The 22,767-nt window shown below is 53.4% G+C and overlaps 1 protein-coding gene across 1 annotated transcript in view; it reads right to left on the minus strand.

Annotated features, from left to right (window-relative positions):
• The window catches only part of LOC144611177 (IQ motif and SEC7 domain-containing protein 2-like), an 86,793-nt gene that overhangs the window by 45,113 nt on the left and 18,913 nt on the right, over window positions 1-22,767 (minus strand). The window contains 3 exon segments of the mRNA XM_078430231.1: window positions 4,450-4,513; window positions 5,032-5,082; window positions 16,738-16,767. Coding sequence (XP_078286357.1) covers window positions 4,450-4,513; window positions 5,032-5,082; window positions 16,738-16,767 — 145 coding nt within the window.

Genomic DNA, 22,767 nt, shown 5'->3' on the forward strand with positions numbered 1-22,767 from the left:
AGAGAGAGAGAGACACACACACACACACACACACACACACACACACACACACACACGCACACACACGCACACACACACACACACACACACACACACACACACACAGGTCAGTGGGGTACGGATATCCCCCTGAGAGAGAGGGACTGAGAGGAGAGTGCTGAGAGCCTTGAGTTATGGAACCAGGGCTAGCTGGCCGTGTCCCAGAGTGTCCATCCGGCCCGGAAGCTGCTGACGTCTTTTGACAAGAGGGCCTGTGGATTTGTAATTACAGCTGTGCTGATTAACTGGGGCTCGGATAATTACTCCAGCGTATGCTCTGAGCTGCCTCACTGTTGCGCTTATTCCTGCTCGGTCCCATTGCCGGTACCAGCAGGGAGAACACCCTGCAACCCGTCCATGCAGAGAGAGAGAGAGAGAGAGAGAGAGAGAGAGAGAGAGAGAGAGAGAGAGGGGGGGGGGGGGAAACTCCAGGCATGGCGCACAGGGTGACTGACACATGTTGCATTGTCACCTTGTCACGGTGGAGAAGCTTATGTGGTCCTGAGATCCTGAGAGCGATGCCGTCTGGAGCTACGCTCCTGGTAGGGTCACCCATGGCGGTAAGGTCGAGGGGGAGGTCCCTGACAAAGAGCAATCCGACCAAGACCTCAAAGGTGGAACAGGCGGAGGATGGTGGCTGACTTTAGTGGAGCGTCACGATGGCTGGGAAGGCGGATGAAGGCTGCAACAGAAAAGGGTCCCCAGTTGTCTTGGACTCCATGCCACTGGAACCGGACCCAGATCTGTCAAGGATCGTGTGGTGGCTGTCTGTGCACCAGTCTCCCCACGTTAAACACAGTCACGCACAGGCGTCCGACCCTATGGAGAGGACAGTCAGACTCGCTTCCAGTGACCGCCGATGATGATGACATGTTGATTTATAAAATAAAAACACAAAAAGTGCCGGAGTAACTCAGTGGGACAGGCAGCATCCCTGGAGAAGGGTCTCGACCTGAAATGTCACCCATTCCTTCTCTCCAGAGATGCTGCCTGTCCTGCTGAGTTACTCCAGCTTTTTGTGTCTACCATCCCTGGAGGACATGGATAGGTAGGAAAAAAAACCTGTAGATGCTGGTTTAAATCGAAAGTAGACGTAAAATGCTGGTATAACTCAGAGGGTCAGGCAGCATCTCGGGAGAGAAGGAATGGGGAATGGGTGACGTTTTGAGTCGAGACCCTTCTTCAGACTGATGTCAGAGGAGGGGGGCGGGACAAAGATAGGATGTAGTCTGGGACAGTAAGACTGGTGGGAGAAGAACTGGGAAGGGGAGGGATGGAGAGAGAGAGGGAAAGCAGGGACTATCTTAAGTTAGAGAAGTCAGACCGCTGGCGTGAAACTACCCAAGCAAAATATGAGATGCTGTTCCTCCAATTTGCGCTGGGCCTCACTCTGACAATGGAGGAGGCCCAGGACAGAAAGGTCAGTGTGGGAATGGAGTGGGAGTTGAAGTGCTGAGCCACCGGAAGATCAGGTAGGTTAAGACGAACTGAGCGGAGGTGGATAGGTGACGTTTCGGGTTGGGACCTTTCTTCAGACTGAAAGTAGGGGATTGGGGGGGGGGGGACTGGGGACGAGATGAGAAGGGGGAGGTTGAAGTGGTTAGCAATCGGGAGATCCTCTAGGCCTTGGCGGACGAGCGCAAGTGTTCAGCAAAATGGGCTGGAGGCTGCCGAAGCAGAATGTGAGGTACTGTTCCTCCAGTTTGTGTTTGGTCCTCACTCTGGGGCCTTGTCAAAGAGGTCAGTGCGGGACAGGGAGGGAAGGTGGTTAGCAACCCAGATATCCAGCAGGTCTTGGTGGATCGGGTGACGTGTTGGTGCCAGGTGTGGGGATGTTGAATGGAGCTGAGGGGCATGTGAAAGAAAATGGGAGAAGAGGGGAGAGATCGGCAGAGGAGGGGGGGGGGGAGGGAGAGAGGCTAGGGGTGCCAACTATCTCACTCCCAAATAAGGGACAAGATGACGCCACTGCCCTGCGCCCCACGTGACCTCACCCAGCCAGCGGCCACTTGCTCCCTCTCCACCAATGGCAGCCGCTCGGGCCGGGAGGTGGGTTGCTACGCAACCTCCGTTAGGCGGTGCCCGCGCTTCCGGGCCTGCACTGTCCGGGCCTACACGCCCGAGCCTGCAGCGCTCCCCGGGCCTACGGCGTCCGGGCCTACAGCGCCCCATGGGCCTAATACGGGACAAGGGCGGTTCTGTACGGGACAAACCAATTTAGCCCAAAATACGGGATGTCCCGGCTAATATGGGACAGTTGGCGACCCTAACTGTGTGCCTGGTCAGTGGTGATCCCAGGAACGTTGATGTAGATTGGAAGTATTGTGTTCAGTTTTGGTCACTCTGCTACAGGAAGGATGTTGTTAAGCTGGAAGATGCAGAGAAGATTTACGAGGATGTTGCCAGGACTCGAGGGCCTGAGCTACAGGGAGAGGTTGGGGCTGACTGGGGGGGACTCTGTTCCTTGGAGCGCAGGAGGATATAGAGGTGATGATATAAAGGTGTATAAATTCACGAGAGGAATAGATAGCATGAAGGCACAGTCTTTTACCCAGAGTTGGGCAATCGACAACGAGAGGAAATCCGTTTATGGTGAGAGGGGCAACATTTAATAAGCTGAGGGGCAGCATTTTCCGCTGGTCGGTGCGGACTCGGTGGGCTGAATGGCCTGTGTCCCTGCTGTATCTCTAAACTAAACTAAACAAAAATAGAGAGGTCGGCAGAGAAAGGGTGAGACAAAAACAGATGGGCAGTGCAGCGCAGAATAGCCAGATTTAAATGGATAGTCTCTTGCCCAGAGTAGGGGAATCGAGGACCAGAGGACATTGGTTCAAGGTGAAGGGGAAAAGATTTCATAGGAATCTGAGGGGTAACTTTTCCACACAGAGGGTGGTGGGTGTATGGAACGAGCTGCCAGAGGAGGTAGTTGCGGCTGGGACTATCCCAACGTTTAAGAAACAGTTAGACAGGTACATGGATAGGACAGGTTTGGAGGGATATGGACCAAATGCAGGCAGGTGGTACTAGTGTAGCTGGGGCATGTTGGCCGGTGTGAGCAATTTGGGCCGAAGGGCCTGTTTCCACACTGTATCGCTCTGTGACTCTACCATGTAGGCAAAATTCAGAGTATTGCGTGCAGTTCTGGTCGCCCCATTACAGCAAAGGTTTGGAGAGGGTGCAGGAGGTTTACCAGACTACTGCCGAGATTAGATTGTATGAGCTATCAGGTTGGGCCGAAAGGCCTGTTTCCACACTGTATCACTCTGTGACTCTAAAGGAGGAGCGGAATGGTGTGAGGGAGAGAAAAAGCCACGAGATAAAGGTGAGAGCGAGAGATGGAGAGAGGGAAGCAAGGTGTGAGGATTTAGAGATGTTGCCAGTATTTGTCGCAGCAAAGGAGGAGAGACTGTGAGTGTGTAAGAGAGAGAGAACGTGCGTCACAGCGTGGGAGGAATAATTGTCCATGGAGAAGCCTGGATTAAAAGGGAGAGAGTGAGAGGGAGGAATGCAGAGAGGGGAGGGGGTGAGTGCAGAGGAGGGACGGCAAGGGGGTGAGGGAGAGAGGGGGGTGAAGGAGGGAGAGAGGGGGGGTGAGGGAGGGGGGTGAGGGAGAGAGAGAGGGGGGTGAGGGAGAGGGGGGTGAGGGAGGGAGAGAGAGGGATGGAGAGAGAGGGGGGTGAGGGAGGGAGAGAGAGGGGGGTGAGGGATGGAGAGGAGGGTGAGGGAGAGAGGGGGTGAGAGAGAGAGGGGGGGGTGAGGGAGAGAGGGGGATGAGGGAGGGAGAGAGGGGGATGAGGGATGGAGAGAGGGGGTGAGGGAGAAAGGGAGGGTGAGGGGGAAAGGGGGGGTGAGGGAGAGAGGGAGGTGAGGGAGAGAGGGGGGGTGAGGAAGAGAGGGGGGTGAGGGAGAGAGGGGGGTGAGGGAGAGAGGGGGGTGAGGGAGAGAGGGGGGTGAGGGAGAGAGGGGGGTGAGGGAGAGAGGGGGTGAGGGAGAGAGGGGGGTGAGGGGCGGAGAGGGGGGGGGTGAGGGAGGCGGGGGGGGTGAGGGAGAAATCCATGAAGATCGTCTGAAGAAGGGTCTTGACCCAAAATATCACCCATTCCTTCTCTCCAGAGATGCTGCCTAACCCGCTGAGTTACTCCAGCACTCTGTGAAACGTCACCTATCCATGTTCTCCACAGATGCTGCCCGACCCGCTGAGTTACTCCAGCATTTTGTTTCTATCTTATGATCTGATTTAATTGGAGAGCATGCAAACAATATTTTCACGATCTCGCACTACGGGTGACAATAATCCTGACAACGCATCTGGAAACGTCACGAGACCCCGACCAACAATGTGACCGGTAAAACTGAACGCCAACTGCCCACACAATCTGTGACATTATAAATCTAAATTAATTACACAACCAGCAACCGCATGAATATGAGCCGCAATCGATGATTTACACTGAATCCCGACTGACATTGCCGCCTGCAACATCATAAATACATCATTGTCAGCACAATCAGTGAAACACCGTGAAACCCAAACGATGTGGGAACCACTGACAGTGATACAGCGTGGAAACATGTCAACTTGGCCCATTGGGTGGTCACGATGGAGAAGCGGTAGAGCTGCTGCCTTACAGTGAATGCAGCGCCAGAGACCCGGGTTCCATCCCGACCACGGGTGCTGTCTGTACGGAGTTTTTACGTTCTCCCCGTGACTTGCGTGGGTTTTCTCCAAGATCTTCGGTTTCCTCCCACACTCCAAAGACGTGCAGGTTTATAGGTTAATGGCTTGGTAAATATAAAAATTGTCCCTAGCGGGTGTAGGATAGTGTTAATGTGCAGGGATCGCTGGTCGGCACGGACTCGGTGGGCTGAAGGGCCTGTTTCCGCGCTGTATCTCTAAACTAAATCTACACAAGCCCACCGGCCAGTGTTTGGCCCACACCCCTCAACATCTGTCCTCTCCACGTCCCTGTATAAATGTTTCACAGTACCTACCTCAACCACCTCCTCCGGCAGCTCGTTCCAAAAAAGTTGCTCCTCAGGTTCCTATAAAGTGAAGTGACTTTGGTTGCAACGATTTCCAAAATGTACTTGCATTGCAGGTGTAAACAGAACAGTGCAGCAAAGGAACAGGCCCTTCAGCCCACAACATCCCTGCTGAGCACGATGCCAAGTTATACTAATCATCTCTGCCTGCACGTGATCCATATCCCTCCATTCCCTGCATATCCATTTAAAATCTTCTGAGGTGGACACAAAATACTGGAGTAACTCAGCGGGTCAGGCAGCATCTCTGGAGAGAAAGAATGCGTGACGTTTCGGGTCAAGACCCTTCTTCAGACTGATGTCAGGGGAGTGGGCAGTACAGAGATAGAAAGTAGTCGGAGACAGTAAGACTGGTGGGAGAACTGGGAAGGGGATAGAGAGGGAAAGCTGGGACTATCTGAAGTTAGAGAAGTCAGTGTTCATAACGCTGGGGTGTAAACTGCCCAAGCGAAATATGAAGTGCTGTTCCTCCAATTTGCGCTGGGCCTCACTCTGACAATGGAGGAGGCCCAGGACAGAAAGGTCAGATTGGGAATGGGAGGGGGAGTTGACGTCTTGAGCCACCGGCTGATCAGGTAGGTTAAGACGGACTGAGCGGAGGTGCTCAGTGAAACGATCGCCGAGCCTGCGTTTGGTCTCGCCGATGTTGAGAAGTTGACACCTGGAACAGCAGATACAGATAAAATCTTTTTAAACACCACTGGCGTATCTACCTCCACCATCTCGGCAGCATGCTGGTAAACCTCCTGCACCCTCTCCAAACCTTTGCTGTAATGGGGCGACCAGAACTGCACGCAATACTCCAAATGTGGCCTACATGAGAGAGTCATAGAGTGATACAGTGTGGAAACAGGCCCTGCAGCCCAACTTGCCCACACCGGCCAACATGTCCCATCTACACTAGTCCCACCTGCCTGCATTCGCCCCATTCCCTCCAAACTTGTCCTATCCATGTACCAGTCAACAATAATGAAGGTGCTGGGCTGAGAATTAACAAGAGCCAATTGTTTGGGTATCTGAAATGGCCCAACAATGAATTTGGAGGAGGTCAGAGATGGGCATGTCCCATCAATATATCTCATCAGAGAGTGTGTTACGGGACGGTGCGGAGGGAGGGAGCTTCACTGTGTGTGTTACGGGGGGTGTGGGGGGGGGGGGTGTGGGGTGCGTGTGGGGTGCGTGTGCGTGTGCGCGTGCGTGTGTTGTCGCGGAGGGAGCTTCACTCTGGGTTTGACCCTTTTTTAATATAACACAAAATGCTTTCATTCAAGACAAACACAGAGCAGAAACAAGACCAAGACTGCCTATATCAAACAAAATAGCTATCAGATTAAAATATTGACGACTTTATCTGCAATACACTCGACCTAGACGACGACCCCTCGACGACCCCCCCCCCCCCCCCCCCACCCCGCAATGACCAGCGTTCACGGAAGGTGTCCAGAGTCCCTGTGGACACTGTGTTCCCTCTCCAGGGACACGTGAGCACGGACGTAGGCCCGGAGGAGGGGCGGCCAGCCGACTCTGGTGTGACCATTAACCGCCCTCTGCCTGGACCCGTGAGCGGCCACCTTGGCCAGGCTCAGGAGCAGACCGACAGGGCGATCCCCACCAACCCGCTTGAGCCTCCCCATTGCCCCCTCTGTACCGGGTGACCAAATATCAGGAGCGTGGGGCTAAAGTGCAGCCACAACGAGGGGCAGCCCCTTCAGATATTCATGTAGGGGCTGCAACCTCTCACACTCTGTGTGCACGTGGAATTATGGTCTCTTCCTCGCCGCAGAAGCTGGCGCGTCCGTGAACCGCTTTACATATCCGTTACACGCCACTGCTCTGTGCAACACTCCACCCCAGGTCCCCGATGTAAAGGGGAAGGACTCCCGGAGAGACCTCCACTGGGGACTACTCCCGCGTGTCCGGACGGAAGACGAGGGCGAGGAAGTGGAGAGTGAGCAGGAGCAGCCAGTACAGTACGCATCTCTCCACGTCACGGAACGGCACGCTGGGCATCTGGTGTGGCGTGGGGCCGGCTCTCGGGAACAGGCCCGTGCCTTGGGTCTGTGTCTGACCCCTTTTTGTTTATTGGAAAAAACAAGAATTTATTGTACACATTGGACAATGTTTAGCATCCGTGTCCAACTTCAAAATGTAAACGAGGGAACAAATCAAATCTCAAAAGAGAGTTACATTTAATAAAGTTTCTATGCAAGACTCCAACACAAGTTACTGAAATTTTATTCACAACCATCTGGAATAACTATTCAGAGTTTTCTCTTTTAAAAAAAAAAGTATTTTGAGAAAATAAAAGAAGTCTCCAGAAATGGTGGTTCATGTTACATAAACAATGTCAATGAAAAGTATAGAACTGCAGGTTTCTAAATCAGCTGGTTTTGTTAACAAAAGTGTCTTTCACTGGTGATTACTGCTGGGTATATCCAGCTGGAGTTTACAGTGTACCATGACTGCACTGCCAGAGGGTGCTCAGCATTCTGAAAATAAGCCTGGACATACTCAAAAGGTCAAGCAGCATCAGTGGACAGTGAAAGTGTTCACATTTCAGGTCAATGACCTTGAAAAAGGTCTCCGATCTGAAACATTACATTGCTTCCTCTACCAAAGCTGCCCAATTTGTTAAGCAGCAAGTGTTTCTGGCTAAAAGTTCTCCATTTGCATTTGTCGAGCTTCATTTCTGGATGCTGTGATCACTGCCCTCTGAAAAAAGCACCACTCCTCAGATTAAAGGTAATAGAGCCCATGCCATAATACATAACTTGGCAATAAGTTCATGATTGATCTGTCCACAATAAAGAAGAGCAAATCTCTTGCTTGCCACCCACACCACGTAGCCGGTTTAGCGCAGTTAGAAACCTCCCAGTGCTGGTGATAGAAGTCCCATCAGACACATCAGGAGCATGTGATGTGAGCTTGACTCTGTCTTTATAACCTGTGCGTGTGAGAGAAATCTCTTGACAATGCCTGGGGTAGGACACGCTGGTTTAACGAGCCTCCAATGAATGCAACAACTGAGCCGCCGAGAGTTGCAATCTGCTAGTTTGGTGGAGCCTTGAATAATTCATTGTCAGCATCGATCAGTGCAAGGCAGCTCGTTCGCGCAGCACGCCAGCGGTCTCGGGTGCAGCGCCAGGATGGTAGCAGCGTTGCATGCAGGCAGTTATGTAAACCAGCGGCAGCTCCGTCCCCGCACACCCACAGCATTCCCTGCGTATCAGACGACAAAGTCGTGCAAAGTCGGCCAGAGAGGCTCTTCCCATCATCGGAAGTTGCCAAAGCTGAGAAAATTTGTGCTTTGTAATCAGCAGCGAGGGAGAGCCCCGTCACACCATCACCCAGACCGTCACACCATCACCGACCCCGTCACACCATCAGCGACCCCGTCACACCATCACCGAGCCCGTCACACCATCACCAACCCGTCACACCATCACCGACCACATCACACCGTCACCGAGCCCGTCACACCATCAGCGACCCCGTCACACCATCACCGACCCCATCACACCATCACCGACCCCGTCGCATCGTCACCGACCCCGTCACCGTCACACCATCACCGAGCCCGTCGCACCATCCCCGACCCGTCACACCGTCACCGATCCCGTCACACCGACACCGTCAAACCGTCACCCACCCCGTCAAACCGTCACCGACCTCGTCACCGACCCCGTCACACCATCAACGACCCCGTCACACCGTCACCGACCCCGTCACATCACCGACCCTGTCACACCGTCACCGACCCCGTCACACCATCACCGACCCCGTCACACCGTCACCGACCCGTCGCACCGTCACCCACCCCGTCAAACCGTCACCGACCCCGTCACAGACCCCGTCACACCATCAACGACCCCGTCACACCGTCACCGACCCCGTCACAACATCACCGACCCTGTCACACCGTCACCGACCCGTCACACCATCACCGACCCCGTCACACCGTCACCGACCCCGTCACACCGTCACCGCCCCGTCACAATCACCGACCCCGTCGCACCAACACCGACCCCGTCGCATCGTCACCGACCCCGTCACCGAGCCCGTCACACCATCACCGACCCCGTCACACCATCACGACCCCGTCACACAATCACCGACCCCGTCACACCATCACCGACCCCGTCACACCATCACCGACCCCGTCGCATCGTCACCGACCCCGTCACCGACACCGTCACCGAGCCCGTCACACCATCACCGACCCCGTCGCATCGTCACCGACCCCGTCACACCGTCACCGCCCCGTCACACAATCACCGACCCCGTCGCACCAACACCGACCCCGTCGCATCGTCACCGACCCCGTCACTGTCACCGAGCCCGTCACACCATCACCGACCCTGTCACACCGTCACCGACTCCGTCACACCATCACCGACCCCGTCACACCATCACGACCCCGTCACACAATCACCGACCCCGTCACACCATCACCGACCCAGTCACACCATCACCGACCCCGTCGCATCGTCACCGACCCCGTCAACGACACCGTCACCGAGCCCGTCACACCATCACCGACCACGTCACACCGTCACTGACCCGTCACACCATCGCCGACCCCGTCACCGACCCGTCACACCGTCACCCTGTCACCGACCCCGTCACACCGTCACCGACCCCGACACACCGTCACCGTCACACCATCACTGACCCCGTCACACCATCACCGTGCCCGTCACACCAACACCGTGCCCATCACACCGTCACCGACCCGTCACAGACCCCGTCACACCATCACCGACCCCGTCACACCATCACCGTGCCCGTCACACCAACACCGTGCCCGTCACACCATCACCGACCCCGTCACCGAGCCCGTCACCGACCCCGTCACACCGTCACCGACCCGTCACACTGTCACCGACCCCGTCACACCATCACCGTGCCCGTCACACCAACACCGTGCCCGTCACCGACCCCTTCACAGACCCCGTCACACCATCACCGATCCCGTCACACCGTCACCGATCCCGTCACACCGACACCGTCAAACCGTCACCGACCCCGTCAAACCGTCACCGACCCCGTCACACCATCAACGACCCCGAAAGCATGGAAGTGGAAAGAATGTTTGCACACGTGGAAGTCTAGGACCAGAGGCCAAAGCCTTACAATAAAAGGACGTACATTTAGAAAGGAGACGAAGAGGAATTTCTTTAGCCAGAGGGTGGTGAATCTGTGGGATTCTTTGCTACAGAAAGCTGTCGATGCCAAGTCAATGGATGTTTTTAAGGCGGAGTGATAGATTGTTGATTAGTACGGGTGTCAGGGGTTATGGGGAGAAGGCAGGGGAATATGGATGAGAGGGAAAGATAGATCAGCCACAAGTGAATGGCGGAGTAGACTTAATGGGCCGAATGGCCTAATTCTGCCAAAACGGTACACGATAGCGCAACAATTTTAGGGGCACCTTACCATTCACCTGCGGTGTACAGCATCAAATTTCGTTCAAATTGTTGTGCTATCGTGTACCGTTTTGGCTGTATTTCCAACACATACCCCATAAAATAAACATCGCCATTTTGATCTAATACTTCCGTGTTCAATGTTGTCATTAAACGTGTGCTTCGTTGAATGACGACTCATGAGGTAAATGTTCAATTTTTTTAAAAGTGTAAAGTTTGACCACCCAATAATATTAAAATTGTGTGTCTTTTCTTTCCATCAACCGCTGTCACAACGGGAACCCAACGGGTCCACGGCTCGTCTAGTAACATTAAAACGAAACTTTTATCTCTACCACAGTACACGTGGCAATAATAATCCTAAACTTAAACAACACTTCCCCACTCACCCTGTTCCTTACACAATGCACCAGTGTTAGGGTTTACCCCTCCCTCAATGACACACATGGAGCTCTTCTCTTCCCCGGTTTATCCATGTTCCCTTAAAATGCTCACTCAAAACACCCATTAATTGTCTAAATTCCAGGGAATGATCATCGGCGGTCACTGGAAGCGAGTATGACTGTCCTCTCCTGCCCTGGTCCTTGACAGATCTGGGTCAGGTTCCAGTGGCATGGAGTCCAAGGCGACCTTTTCTGTTGCAGCCTTCATCCGTCTTCCCAGCCGTCGTGACGCTCCACTAAAGTCAGCCATCATCCTCCGCCTGTTCCACCATTGAGGTCTTGGTTGGATTGCTCTTTGTCAGGGACCTCCCCTTCAACCTTACCGCCATGGGTGACCCTACCAGGAGCGTAGCTCCAGAAGGCATCACTCTCAGGACCACACAAGGTGACAATCCACGGAGACTTGCGTACTTTCGCTGAATAAAGCACATGCAGACAAATGCAAGTCACACTCCCATCACTTGAAGATCATTTGCAGTAACAGGGGCTACGTAATGAGCAAACCAGATCCACAAGCCACCTGCACACACACACCACTGAATTGCTTATTGACTTTCCTGCCTGGATAAATGGATTACTAGCACTCTCCTTGACACCATCTCTCTCCCACAAAGCAGGAGGAATGGATGACTAATCATCGACAAGTAACATTAATTCCATCAGGTTTTTTCCTTCTCTGTCTCTCCACACTTGTTGTCAAACATATCAAATGCACACAGCCTGTCCTGACCCTTCCCGCCCTTCCCACAGCGCAGCGCTCCCTCCTCACCGCCCCCACCCACAGTGCGGAGCTCCCTCCTCACCGCCCCCACCCACAGTGCGGAGCTCCCTCCTCACCGCCCCCACCCACAGTGCGGAGCTCCCTCCTCACCGCCCCCACCCACAGCGCAGCGCTCCCTCCTCACCGCCCCTTCCCACAGCGCGGCGCTCCCTCCCTCCCTCCCTCCCACAGCACGGCGCCCCCTCCTCACCGCCCCTCCCTCCTCACCGCCCCTTCCCACAGCGCGGCGCTCCCCTCCTCACCGCCCCTCCCTCCCATAGCGTGGCGCTCCCTCCTCACCGCCCCTCCCTCCCTCCCACAGCACGGCGCACCCTCCTCACCGCCCCCTTCCACAGCGCGGCGCTCCCTCCTCACCCCCCTCCCTCCCACAGCACGGCGCTCCCTCACCGCCCCTCCCTCCCACAGTGCGACGCTCCCTCCTCACCGCCCCCTCCTCACCGCCCCTCCCTCCTCACCGCCCCTCCCTCCCATAGCGTGGCGCTCCCTCCTCACCGCCCCTCCCTCCCTCCCACAGCACGGCGCACCCTCCTCACCGCCCCCTCCCACAGCGCGGCGCTCCCTCCTCACCCCCCTCCCTCCCACAGCACGGCGCTCCCTCACCGCCCCTCCCTCCCACAGTGCGACGCTCCCTCCTCACCGTCCCCTCCCACAGCACGGCGCTCCCTCCTCACCGCCCCTCCCTCTCACAGCGTGGCGCTCCCTCCTCACCGCCCCCTCCCACAGCGCGGCACTCTCTCCTCACCGCCCCCTCCCACAGCGCGGCGCCCCCTCCTCACCGCCCCCTCCCACAGCGCGGCGCCCCCTCCTCACCGCCCCCTCCCACAGCGCGGCGCCCCCTCCTCACCGCCCCCTCCCACAGCGCGGCGCCCCCTCCTCACCGCCCCCTCCCACAGTGCGGCGCCCCCTCCTCACCGCCCCCTCCCACAGCGCGGCGCCCCCTCCTCACCGCCCCCTCCCACAGCGCGGCGCTCCCTCCTCACCGCCCCCTCCCACAGCGCGGCGCCCCCTCCTCACCGCCCCCTCCCACAGCGCGGCGCCCCCTCCTCACCGCCCCCTCCCACAGCGCGGCGCCCCCTCCTCACCGCCCCCTCCCACAGCGCGGCGCTCCCTCCTCACCGCCCCCTCCCACAGCGCGGCGCTCCCTCCTCACCGCCCCTCCCACAGTACAGTGCAGCATCTCAACACCTCCTCCAGGGACATTAAGGATGGGTATTAAATGCTGTCCGTGCCTGTACCGTACTGACGCCCACATCTCTTGAATGAATAAAGAGAACTCCCATTTGATTACTCAGGGTTTTTGGATGCTTTCTGCAGAACAGCAGCGAAGGGGGGGGAAAGAGAAATCCGCAAACCAGGGGAGACAGGCACACGCGAGCTGCTGAGGAGTGTTGGTGACCGGCAGAGGGCGTGCCTCCCACAAACAGCTCTTGGAAATGCAGAGGGATTGCCGAGCGCTATTCACAAGCTCTAGGGACGGTATTCCTCAGCAGATGATTGCCGCAGGTTTACAATCCTCACACTGCACTCATATGTAACCCCCCCACCCACTTCAGCCCCTACTCCCCACCCTACCTCTGTAACCCCCCATCCCTGCTCCTTCTCTCCACCCTACCTCTGTAACACCCCCCCTGCTCCTACACCCCTCCCTGTCTCTGTGACCTCCTCTGGTCCCTACACCCCTCTCCATCTCTGTTAACCTGGGTGATACATCTTCACACGCCACGTAAATACCGTAGCGGGTCCGTGCCAGACAGGAGACGGCCAGCAGGTGAGGTGCTCTTGGATTCTGACTCTGCCACGACAGGGAGCAGAAAATGCATTGTGCACCTTCATTTGCGCAATGGTCGGGCCTCAGTGGTCGGGCCTCCGCGGTCGGGCCTCAGCGGGCGGGCCTCCGCGGCAAGGCCTCAGTTGTTGGGCCTTAGTGGGCGGGCCTCAGTGGCCGGGCGTCCATGGTCAGTAGGGGTGCCAACTATCCCAGTCCCAAATACGGGACAAGGTGACGTCATCGCCCTACAGTGTCCGGGCCGCCATTGGTGGAGCGGGAGCAGGTGGCCGCTGGCTGGGTGAGGTGAGGTGGGGCGCTTGGGCAGTGACGTCACCTTGTCCCGTATTTGGGATTGAGGAAGTTGGCAATACTAATGGTGGAACGCTTGACCTGGCCAGGTGAGTGCTGCTCCAACATTGTTCTTTTTCTCTCCACATCACCGTCTATAGCTCTCGTTTCCCTTATCCCTAACCGGTCTGAAGAAGGGTCTCGGCCCATTCCTTCTCTCCAGCGATGCCGCCTGTCCCGCTGAGTTACTGCAGCTTTTTGTGTCTATCTTCGGTTTAAACCAGCATCTGCAGTTCCTTCTTACACATCCTGCTTTGGAAAATGTGTCACGTTCTGACAGCATCACGAGTCTACATCACCGAGCTCCCACAGCACCGATGGTGCAGCTTCTCAAGGCCACTTTCTCAAGAGGCAATTAGAGACGGACAAAAAACGCTGGCCTCACCCGTGACACACAAGTGGCGAAAATAAATTAAACAACCGCCCAAGCGGTCTCTAAACCGAGTCACTCGGTGTTTACTTCACCACAGGTAGAGTGTGTGCTGCACAGGGCAAACGATGTGGGGGAAACGCTGGACCACAGGGCGGTCATGGTGGCACAGCGGTGGAGTTGCTGCCCTACAGCAAATGCAGCGCCAGAGACCCGGGTTCCATCCCGACCACGGGCGCTGTCTGTACGGAGTTTGTACGTTCTCCCCGTGCCCTGCGTTGGTTTTCTCCGAGATCTTCGGTTTGCTCCCACACTCCAAAGACGTACAGGTTTGTAGGTTAATTGGCTTTGTTAAAATTGTAAATTGTCCCTAGTGTGTGTAGGATAGTTGTAATGTGCGGGGATCGCTGGTCGGCGTGGATCCGGTGAGCCGAAAGGGCCTGATTCCTCGAGAATACTTGGAAAACACAAGCAACTGCCGATGCTGGTTTACAAAAAAAGAAAGACACATAGTGCTGCAGTAACTCAGCAGTTCAGTCAGCATCGGTGGAGCACATGGATAGGTGATGTTTCAGAGTCACCTATCCATGTTCTCCAGAGATGCTGCCTGATTCGCTGAGTTACTCCAGCATTCTTGTGTCTTATTTGCGAGAATGTTTCTTTATGTTGTGCGGCGTCTCGTGGAAGAGGAGGAAAGGTGGGAGCTCTGCCCAGTTGGAGAGGGGCAATGCCCGTTCAAACGGCCGAGGTAGGAGGGGACTCAAAGACAATCACAACTGCAAGGAGGTTTTCTTGCTGAAATTGCAAGATTATTTGCTTTGGCTATGGATTTCAGAAATTAAGGCACACAGGAAGCCTTTTTATCCTTCCCAGTGTTAAATCAAACGACTTTTAAATTAGATTAGTTTAGGCAGAGGAGGCCTTTCAGCCCATTCCATCTCGAGTGGAGTAATACCACCCATTCCATTTCTCTGCTCTTTTCCACACTGCTCAGTAGGGTCGCCAACGTTCCTTACTCCCAAATACGGGACAAGGTGACGTCACCGCCCACGCCCCACGACACCTCACTCAGCCAGCGGTCACGTGCGCCTGCTCCACCAATGGCGGCCGCCCAGGCTGGGAGGCGGGTTGCTAAGCAACCTCCGTCAGGCGAACACACTCGGCCCCGCTCCCCGAACATACTCAGTTAGCCTACACTTTCCGGGCCTACAGCGGCCCGTGGGCCTACACTGTTCGGGCCTAATACGGGACAAGGGCAGTCCCGTACGGGACAAACTAATTTAGCCCAATATACGGGATGTCCCGGCTAATACGGGACAGTTGGCAACCCTACTGCTCAGCTAATCTCTCACAAGTACGTATCTAATTCACCTTTGATTCTGCTTCCTTTCAACTATCTAGATATCTTCATATTCCCAGTGCATTCGTGCCCAAATTGTTAAATGCATTCCCTTGGTTATGGAAGCATTCACCGATGGAAATAGTTTCTCCTGCCTATGTAAAGCAGTCACAATCCTCTCCACTTATATATTTCCTCTCAACCTCTTTTGCTTTTAGAACAACAACCCTAGCTTCTTGAGTCAAATCAAATAGCTGAAATCCCTCATCCCTGCTTGTCCGTTGCTTCTATAGGACCTTCACGTCCCTGTTAAATAAAGAATGACCTTCATGGCCCCTCCCCGCCAAACCCCAACATCACACATGGCTCTACCACAGCGTGCAGACATGCCTTGAGTGACTTCACTGGAGGAAAGCCTCCAACCCATTTCGAACCGTGTCTCCCTGCCTGTGCAGAGATGATTTACGAGGATGTTGCCAGGACTCGAGGGCTTGAACTACAAGTAGAGAGGTGGGCAGGCCAGGAGCGCGGGAGGCTGAGGGGTGATCTTACAGAGATGTATAAAATCATGAGGGGAATAGATAGGGAGAATGCACAGAGTCTTTTAGGTGTAGGAAAAAAACTGCAAATGCTTGTTAAAATCGAAGGTAGACACAAAATGCTGGAGTAACTCAGCAGGTCAGATAGCATCTCAGGAGAGAAGAAATGTGTGATGCTTCTTCACTGAAGAAGGGTCTCGATGTTATTCACTTTACATGTCAGTGGTCATAATGTTTTGGCTGATCGGTGTATGTTCAATAGTTAGAGCAAGTTAGTGCAACAATGTTTAGTGAAGGAGTGGTGGGTGGGTGAGAGAGATATGTAGGGGGGGGGTGTGAAGCTCCATGTACACTTCCAGCCCAACAGAACCAAGTCCCCTTGCCCCGTAGCCACTGATCCAAGTGAAAGTCTTCAATAGAGCGCCCATCACACTTGGATAATGAGATCACAACATTGCAAGATTAATGAGAGCCAGTGACCATTCCCGAGCGACCCTCAGCATCCCTGCTAACCCAATCCAGCCAGCTGTCCAACCATTCAAAATCTAGCCCCCAGCACCCAGCACCCCCCAGAACACATCCCACCCACGTCATTGCAAACGGAACAGAAACCAGAAAGTTGCACAAAATCTGTCACTGACCTGATGGGTTTTGATGTTTGGATTTCAGTCCTGTGTAAAGATAAAATCAACAATTAATATCTCAAAGCGCTGGATAGAATACCTGCCCCAATCCCTCCCGAACGAACCCCAGTTCAACAAAGAGATGGAGACACAATGAACTGCAGATGCTGGTTTACAGAAAAAGGAACACAGAGTGCTGCAGGCAGCATCTGTAGAGAACGTGTATAGGTGACGTTTCACAGAGTGCTGGAGTAACTCAGCGGGTCAGGCAGCATCTTTGGAGGACGTGGATAGGTGACGTTTCACAGAGTGCTGGAGTAACTCAGCAGCTCAGGCAACATCTTTGGAGGACATGGATAGGTAACATTTCACAGAGTGCTGGTGTAGCTCAGCGGGTCGGGCAGCATCTTTGGAGAACGTGGATAGGTGACGTTTCACAGAGTGCTGGAGTAACTCAGCAGCTCAGGCAACATCTTTGGAGGACATGGATAGGTAACATTTCACAGAGTGCTGGTGTAGCTCAGCGGGTCGGGCAGCATCTTTGGAGAACGTGGATAGGTGACATTTCGTGTCAGGGCCCTTCTTCAAACCGGAGAAGTTTAGTTTAGAGGTACAGCATGGAAACAGACCCTTTGGCCTACCGCGTCCACGCTGACCATCGATCACCTGCACACTAGTTCTATGTTATCACACTTTTGCATCCACTCCCCACACTTGGGGCAATTTACAGAATTAATCTCCAATCCTGAACGACTTTGGGATGCGAGAGGAAACCAGTGTGCCCAGAGGAAACCCACATGGTCACCGGGAGAATGTACAAACTCCGCACAGTATAGTACTCATAGTCAGGATGGAACTGTGAGGCATTGCTCTCCCGCAGTGACGCCGAAGGATCCCCTTGGTCAGACTGTAGTAGGGTTCCGACCCAAATATATACTTCTATCAAGCCTCCCCTCAACCTCCCACATTCCAGAGAAAACAACCCGTCCAACCCTCTCCACTTGGTTAATACCTCCTAAGACAGTGCCTAGAAGAGGGAATTATGGAGCACAAGAACATGAGAAGAGCAGAGGCCATTCGACTCCTTGGTCTTGCTCTTTGTACGAGTTCACCCCTTGTATGAGTTCTTATAATATTAGCATAGAGCACAGATCAGTACAGTAGACAATAGACAATAGGTGCAGGAGGAGGCCATTCGGCCCTTCGCGCCAGCACCGCCATTCACTGAGATCATGGCTGATCATCCACAATCATTACCACATTCCTGCCTTCTCCCCATATCGCTCAGTGCTATCTTTAAGAGGTCTATCTAACTCTCTCTTGAAAGCATCCAGAGAATTGGCCTCCACTGCCTTCTGAGGCAGAGAATTCCACAGATTCACAACTTTCTGGGTGAAAATATTCTTCCTCATCTCAGTTCTAAATGGTCTACCCCTTATTCTTAAACGGTATGTGGCCCCTGGTTCTGGACTCCCCTAACATCCGGCACGGTAGCGCAGCGGTAGAGTTGCTGCTTTACAGCGAATGCAGCGCCGGAGACTCAGGTTCGATCCTGACTACGGGTGCTGCACTGTAAGGAGTTTGTACCTTCTCCCCGTGACCTGCGTGGGTTTTCTCCGAGATCTTCGGTTTCCTCCCACACTCCAAAGACGTACAGGTTTGTAGATTAATTGGCTGGGTAAATGTAAAAAAAAAAAAAATTGTCCCTAGTGGGTGTAGGATAGTGTTAATGTACGGGGATCGCTGGGCGGCACGGACTTGGTGGGCCGAAAAGGCCTGTTTCCGGCTGTATATATATATGATATGATATGATATGATAACATCGGGAACATGTTTCCTGCCTCTAGCGTGTTCCTTAATAATCTTATATGTTTCAATAAGATCCCCTCTCATCCTTCTAAATTCCAGTATATACAAGCCCAGTCGCTCCAGTCTTTCAACATATGTCAGTCCCGCCATCCCGGGGATTAACCTGGTGAACCGATGCTGTACTCCCTCAATAGCAAGAATGTCCTTCCTCAATATTAGCATAGAGCACAGATCAGTACAGTACGGGAACAGGCCATTCGACCTACAATGTCTGTACCGAACATGATGCCAACATGAAGGTCGACACAAAATGCTGGAATAACTCATCGGGTCAGGCAGCATTTCGGGAGAGAAGCTCCTTGACCCACTGAGTTACTCCAGCATTTTGTGTCTACCTTCGATTTAAACCAGCATCCGTGGTTCTTTTCTACACATGATGCCAACATGATCTCCTCTGCCTGCATAAAATTCTTGTCCCTCCATTGCCTGCCTAGCCATGTGCTTATGTAAGCACCTCTTACATACATCACGATCGTATCAGTCTCCACCACTAACCCTGGCAGTGTATTCCAGGTACCCACAAATGTGTTTAAAAAAAGAACTTAACTAAATCTTTCCCCTCTCACCTTAAACATATGCCCTCTAGTTCACGATTCCCCTACTCTGGGTAAAAGACTGTGCATTCACCCTATCCATCACTCTCATGATTAGGGTTGCCAACTATCTCCACTCCCAAATACGGGACAAGGTGACGTCACCGCCCCGCGCCCCACGTGACCTCACCCAGCCAGCGGCCACGTGCTCCCGCTCCACCAATGGCGGCCGCCCGGGCCGGGAGGCGGGTTGCTACACAACCTCCGTTAGGCGAACACACTCGTCCCCGGTCCCCGAACACACTCCGTTAGCCTACAGCGGCAAGCGAGCCTAATACGGGACAAGGACGGTCCCGTACGGGACAAACCAATTTAGCCCAAAACACGGGATGTCCCAGCTAATACGGCACAGTTGGCAACCCTACTCATGATCTTATACACCTCTATAAGATCACCCTTGAGCTACCTGCACTCTAAAGAATAAAGTCCTAGCCTTCCCAACACCCGATAGCTCAGGCCCTCAATTCCTGGCAACAAGCTTGCGATGCATTCTCTAGTTCCCCTCTCTCTTCCACATCCCATCTGCCTATCCTTCTCCCATCTTGTTCCTGTGACCGGTCTCCCATTCACAACCCTCCTCTCATTCTCTGCCCCATTTCTCTCCATTTCTTTTTGCATTTGCATCCTTCCATCTCTGCCGGCCCCCTCTCTCCCTCGCATCCTTGCCTCTCATTCACCACCCCCTCTTTTACTCTCCCTCCCCCCCATCTCCCCTTCACATGTGGCTCTCATCCACCTCCCCCTTGCCATCTCTCTCCCTCCCTCTCTCACATTTCTCTATATCTATCTTTGCTGTTTCCATGGTTCCCTCGGTTGCCATGGGTCTCTCTCTCTCCCCTTTTCCACCTGCATCCTTCTCTCTCTCTCTGCAATCACAACCCTGTGTATTTATATTTTAGTGCTCTCTACCACACATCCTCCTTGTTTGCTATGACAACATCTCTCTCGCCTTGTTCTCCGGTTCCACTCTTCCCCATCACGGCATCTCTCCAGAATTTTTCTCGCATCTTCCTTTCTTCTTTTCTCTGCCTCCTATCTCTCTCTCTCCCTTTCCCCCAATCTCTCTCTATACTTTCCCTCCCCTCTCTCCTCGACTCTCATACTTCTGGCTTCCTCTCCCCCCCCCCCTTCCATCCCTTTCCTTACATCCCCGTCTGTCTCTCCGGATCCAGTTCACTCACTTTTCCCCATTATTTAACATCCTCCCTCTGCCCCCCACTCCTTCTCCCCCTCTCTTTCCCCCACTATTCCCATTCTGCCTCTTCGCCCCATTTCAGTCCCTGCCCCATTATTTTCTGTCCTCCCTCTTCTCCCTGTGTTCTCCACTCTTTGGTGACCTCTCTCTCTCCCCCCTTCTCTCTACCCACTCTTTTTAGAAACATAGAAACATAGAAAATAGGTGCAGGAGGAGGCCATTTGGCCTTCGAGACACCACCGCCATTCATTGTGATCATGGCTGATCATCTACAATCAGTAACCCATGCCTGCCTTCTCCCCATATCCCTTGATTCCGCTAGCCCCTAGAGCTCAATCCAATTATTTTAAATATTCCAGTGAATTGGCCTCCACCGCCTTCTGTGGCAGAGAATTCCACAGATTCACAACTCTCTGGGCGAAAAAGTTTTTTCTCACCTTAGTTTTAAATGGCCTCCCCTTTATTCTTAAGACTGTGTGGCCCCTGGTTCTGGACTCCCCCAACATTTGGAACATTTTTCCTGCATCGAGCTTGTCCAGTCCTTTCATAATTTTGTACGTCTCTATAAGATTCCCTCTCATCCTTCTAAACTCCAGCGAATACAAGCCCAGTCTTTCCAACCTTTCCTCATATAGTCCCGCCATCCCAGGGATTAACCTGGTGAGCCTACGCTGCACTGCCTCAATAGCAAGGACGTCCTTCCTCAAATTAGGAGACCAAGACTGCACACAATACACCAGATGGGGTCTCACCAGGGCCCTGTACAACTGCAGAAGGAGCTCTTTACTTCTATACTCAAATCCTCTCGTTATGAAGGCTAACATGCCATTAGGTTTCTTCACTTCCTACTGTACCTGCACGCTTACTTTCAGTGACTGGTGTATAAGGACACCCAGGTCTCGTTGCACTTCCCCTTTTCCTAATCTGACACCATTGAGATAATAATCTGCCTCCTTGTTTTTGCCGCCCTACCCTCTCTCTCTCTCTCTCTCTCTACCCCATTCCCCACCCCTCATTTCTGTTCTCTATCTGCATGATTTCTTCTTCTTTCTTACCGTCTCCCTTTCGTATCTCTTTTCCTCTTTCCTGGTTTCTTCTTCTCTTCCCTGTCTCTTCTTCCATCCATCCTTCTCTCTCCCGTCTCGTTCTTTCTCTCTCTCCCTCTACCTCTTCTCCCTTTCATCTCTTTCCCTGCTCACTTTCTCTCTCCCCCATCCTCCTCTTTGAATTTCTGGTCCCCAGTCCTGAACTACCATCTACCTCATTGGAGACCCTCGGACTATCTTTGATTGGACTTTACTGGCTTTATCTTGCACTAAACATCATTCATGTTATTCCCTTTATCATGTATCTGTACACTGAATAGCTCGATTGTAATCAGGTATTGTCTTTCTGCTGACTGATTAGCATGCAACAAAAGCTTTTCACTGCACCTCGGTACACGTCACAATGAACTAAACTCAATTTCTATACTCAATACCCTGACTGATGAAGGCCAATGCACCAAAAGACATCTTTACCCCCCTTATCTACCTGCGATACCAGTTTCAGTGAACATGTACCTGCACTCCTAGATCCCTCTGCCCCACAACACTCCCTGTCTACCTGTGACGCCAATTTCAAGGAACTGTGTACCTGCGCTCCTCGATCCCTGCTCCACAACACTCCCTGTCTACCTGTAACGCCACTTTCAGGGAACTATGTACCTGCACTCCTAGACTCCCCTGCCCCACAACACTCCCTAAACTAAACTTTTTTAAAGTCAATATATGTGTGTACTTTTGAGTACGTGTATACATGCACACTGAACTTTTTCTCTCTCGTTTATCATATTGTTTGCAGTGTACTATGTTTACATATTGTGTTGTGCTGCAGCAGGTAAGAATGTCATTGTTCTATATGGGACATATGACAATAAAACACATGTAGGACAAAAACTGCAGATGCTGGTTAAAATCAAAGGTAGACACAATATGCTGGAGCATCTCAGCGGGCCAGGCAGCATCTCAGGCGAGAAGGAATGGGTGACGTTTCGTGTCTGAAGAAGGGTCTTGACCCGAAACGTCACCCATTCCTTCTCTCCCGAGTTGCTGCCTGTTACTCCAGCATTTTGTGTCTACCTTTGACAATAAAACACTCTTGACTCTTCCCTGTTTTCTCCCTCCCTAACTCTTCGCTCTTTCCTGTTCTCTCTCTCTCCCCTCAGCTATTCTCCCCTCTCTCCTGCTCTCTCTCACTTTCCCCCTCTTCCCAGGCAGGCAGAGATAGCAAAGCCACCCCCTGGCAAGATGCCCAGGCCACAGCCTTGGTGCCAGCTATACAGGGTGACCCCTGCAAGAGCACAGAGCTAGGAGGCAGTGACAGGGACTAGTAAATGCTAATTATCTCATC

The sequence above is a fragment of the Rhinoraja longicauda genome, chromosome 39 (assembly GCF_053455715.1).
Source record: "Rhinoraja longicauda isolate Sanriku21f chromosome 39, sRhiLon1.1, whole genome shotgun sequence".
In the NCBI taxonomy this organism is placed as follows: Eukaryota; Metazoa; Chordata; class Chondrichthyes; order Rajiformes; family Arhynchobatidae; genus Rhinoraja; species Rhinoraja longicauda.